The sequence below is a fragment of the Echinops telfairi genome, unplaced genomic scaffold (genome assembly GCF_000313985.2).
Source record: "Echinops telfairi isolate 266 unplaced genomic scaffold, ASM31398v2 ScPeMD7_443;HRSCAF=831, whole genome shotgun sequence".
In the NCBI taxonomy this organism is placed as follows: Eukaryota; Metazoa; Chordata; class Mammalia; order Afrosoricida; family Tenrecidae; genus Echinops; species Echinops telfairi.
This window is the reverse complement of record NW_022104341.1, coordinates 76,018,514-76,021,990: the sequence shown is the minus strand read 5'-3', so window position 1 is coordinate 76,021,990 and position 3,477 is coordinate 76,018,514. Positions and strand designations below refer to the sequence as shown.

Here is a 3,477-nt window from a genome sequence, read left to right as displayed (position 1 = left end):
AGGACCAGTGGTGAGAGTGGCCATACCAGGAGGGTGGAGGGAAGGAGGGGTACAAAAGGTGGAACTGATGATAAGGATCTACATATAACCCCTCCCTAGGGGACAGAAAACAGAAATGTGGGTGAAGGGAGGCATCGGACAGTGTAAGACATGACAAAATAATAATAATTTATAAATTATCAAGGGTTCATGAGGGAGGAGGGCAGAGAGGGAGGAGAAAAAATGAAGAGCCGATACCAAGGGCTAAAGTAGAAAGCAAATGTTTTGAGAACGATGAGTGCAACAAGTGTACAAATGTGCTTGACACAATGGGTGGATGTATGGATTGTGATAAGAGTTGTACAAGCCCCCAATAAAATTATTTTTAAAAATAGAAAAACTTTGAATCAGTTACCTATCCAAGGCTTCTTTGAAGTATTTTCTCTGGACATCAAACTGGAAGACTGTACGTTCACAATCAGTTGAGGCATTGTCACTACCACCATGTTTCTTCAGGAAGGCATCAAACCCATTCTCATCTGGATATTTCAAACTACCCATGAATACCACTAAGTGGAGAGAACACAAAGTCAAAGACATAAAGATACCATGATATTTTATTAATAAGTATGAACTTTCTCAAAAATGTTCAAAAGCTGAAAGAAAATAGACTAACACATTAACAGTGGTTTTGTTTCCTTATAAGATCACGAAGAATACTTACTTACTTCATTAAGTTTCTGTATGGAGAGTTTTCTATAATGCTCACATATTACTTTTAAAAGTCAGTAAAAGGAGAAATGAAAAGGCAAATAAACATATAATTTATTTGTAAAAAGATTAAAATGTAAACATAAGCATACATTCAGATTAAATTGCTATTATAAAGCATATAAGGTAAAAAGCTTAACCCTCAAGTATCTTATAAAAACTGAATACACTATGATTGAACTACTAAAGTATATTATGTGGATTATGTGACAATAAAACTTTAAAAATAGAATAAACCATCAACAAAAAAATGAAGACAAAATGAGTTAATTCAGAAAAACAAATATAAATTTAAAGATTTTAGATGTATTACACTATACAAGTTTTATTCAGGTATATTTGTAATTAAATTGAAGGAGCCCTGATGGTGCCTTGAGTTAAGCACTGGGCAGCTAACTACAAGGCCCATAGTTTGAACCCACCAACTGCTCTGCAAGAGAAAGTTGGGGATGGCTATTCCTGTAAGCATTTACAGTCTCAGAAACCCTAAGTTCTACTGTCTCTCTGAGTCAAAATTGACACAAAGGCAGTAGGGTTTATATGGTAATTAAACTGAGGGTTTTCAATTTTGTTTTGTTTTCTAAATGGCTTCATTCTAATCCTCACTTAATACAAATACTCAAGAGTTTAAAAGTTTTCAACTATGATAATCATAAATGAAAGGTTTTTTTTTTCTTAGCCCTCTTGGTAAATGTACCATACCTCTACCAATCAATTACCTATCCTTGAAATCAATTTACCCAAATTTGAGGGGGAAAAAACACTCGCTGGAATTATATTTTACAAAGATCTTACTGTGTTCCAAAAAGTGTGCCAGCCCTGGCAGGTCATCCGGATCAGCAAAACTCCCAACTCCAACACAAAGAGCAGCTGCGGACTGGAGTAAGTAGAACACATACAAACAGTGAATCAGTTCTGAAAGATAATTTTGGCATCTCATCTTAGGGATCTGTTTAGAGATGGATGATTTCCAATAGAAACTAACAAAAATCTTTCCCTGAGAATCAGGAGGAGCAGCAAAGTGAAACTCACCAGAACTGTGTCAGTTTCACCCTGCTGCTCCTCCTCTTGCCATCCTGCCAAATTCTGAACAGGTGCAGACCTAATGGAAAAAGCAGAAAGAGAAAGCAAAAGGGGAAGGCAGACTTGGGCAGCCCACCCAACTATCATTTTTCTGTCAGCACTTTGGATTCTGAATCAAGTTTGTTCCCTAGATTAGCAAGATTAGCAGATTGAGGAAATCTGAAGTAACAAGATTATCACTGAAGGTCTCAAAGCAAATAAAAATTCTGTGTTAAGTAACTTAGTTACCAGAAGAGAAATTTCTCAACATGTTATTCAGAAATGTTTATTGTTTAATTAAAGAGTAAAGTAACATTTCAGGGAAATTATCGAACAAAGATAATGATAAATTAATGGCTAGAAAAGAAAAACTTTAGCTATTAAAAACTAAGTTCTAAAGAGGCTTTTTAGTTCTTCACTTCTTACTGATGACATAATATAAAGCATATATTACTTATCAATAGATAGTCCCCCAATATCTTGGTAAAATCAGTTTAAGTACAATAAAACAAATGGGCAAGCACTGCTCCAAGCTGTACACTTAAGATGATTAGGACATACCATTATGTCATTATAAATTAAAAGGCACATGACAGGAAGGGGGGAAAAAGTCAATTTGAATCTTCCAGCATAAGAAGTTGAATTATTTTTTCCAATTTTATAAATGTTATTTTAAAGGACTAACATATTTAATGAAACAGATTGTTTGGGTAAATGGTTACTCTCATAGAAAAATAACTTTTAAAAAGGAGCAAGTATTTAAGAACGTCTAACCATGTGTCAGAAAATGAAAACTGTCTTTAGAAGAACCAAACAGCCTCACTTAAATAGACCAAAAGACTTGGGTCCATGAACTCATTTAAAACAAGAGAAATATTCACTTCTTCAAACCACAGTCTAACCTGTTCTGTGATGTTTTTAATAGTTGCCTAACCTGCTTTCAGCTCCAACTACCCCATTAAGTTTTCTTGTCTCGACCAGCAGGGTTGAAGACATTTTTGTATAAGTTGACTTAAACCAGAGTATATCAGTCAGCTTTGACCACAGCAAAAACAGGCTCTGCAATGGCTAGAAAAGAAATTCATACTTGAGAATTTTCTACCCAAGAAATTCATACTTAAAATTAAGAAAGCCCTGAACAAGTCATATATACCGTATTTAAATTTCAATCTGGCTTATTTATCAAGTTTTTGTGATCAAGAACAACTTCCTATCAGGAGCTGGGCAATGGAGGAGGATGAAACAGACAGCTTAGAAATGAGTTTATGTCTTTAGTTAAATGACTCCCAGAAACTCATCAAAATTGTTTTCTTCACATTTCCTTTGCTAATTCTCATATTTACATTAAACAAAGTCCACATTTTTCACACAAAAAAATTAAATCACAAAATCACTGCAAAAAACCTGTACCACTCTTAGAAGAAAAAACCCAAAACAGCTACCATCCAATTGACATGATGACATGTCATTTCTGACTCATGGTAATCACATGTCTCAGAGTAGACCTAGTGAGCAACTTCTTTGTAACAAGGTAGCTCTTCATGGTCTTGAATCACCAATTTTTCAATTAGCAGCAAACACATTAGCTCAACCCAAGGACTCTGATACCACTCTAAAGCCATCTCCTATTTAGACTAATGTACTTTATGTCCCACTTCCAGGTAA

The 3,477-nt window shown here is 34.8% G+C and overlaps 1 protein-coding gene across 1 annotated transcript in view; it reads right to left on the bottom strand.

Moving 5' to 3' along the window:
* Nucleotides 1-3,477, bottom strand: part of NRDC (nardilysin convertase) — a 76,513-nt gene that overhangs the window by 55,724 nt on the left and 17,312 nt on the right. The window contains exons 3-6 of the mRNA XM_045291758.1: nt 2,747-2,880; nt 1,783-1,852; nt 1,546-1,627; nt 395-548 (exon numbers count right to left, since the gene is read on the bottom strand). Coding sequence (XP_045147693.1) covers nt 395-548; nt 1,546-1,627; nt 1,783-1,852; nt 2,747-2,880 — 440 coding nt within the window. The remainder of the gene's footprint in view (nt 1-394; nt 549-1,545; nt 1,628-1,782; nt 1,853-2,746; nt 2,881-3,477) is intronic.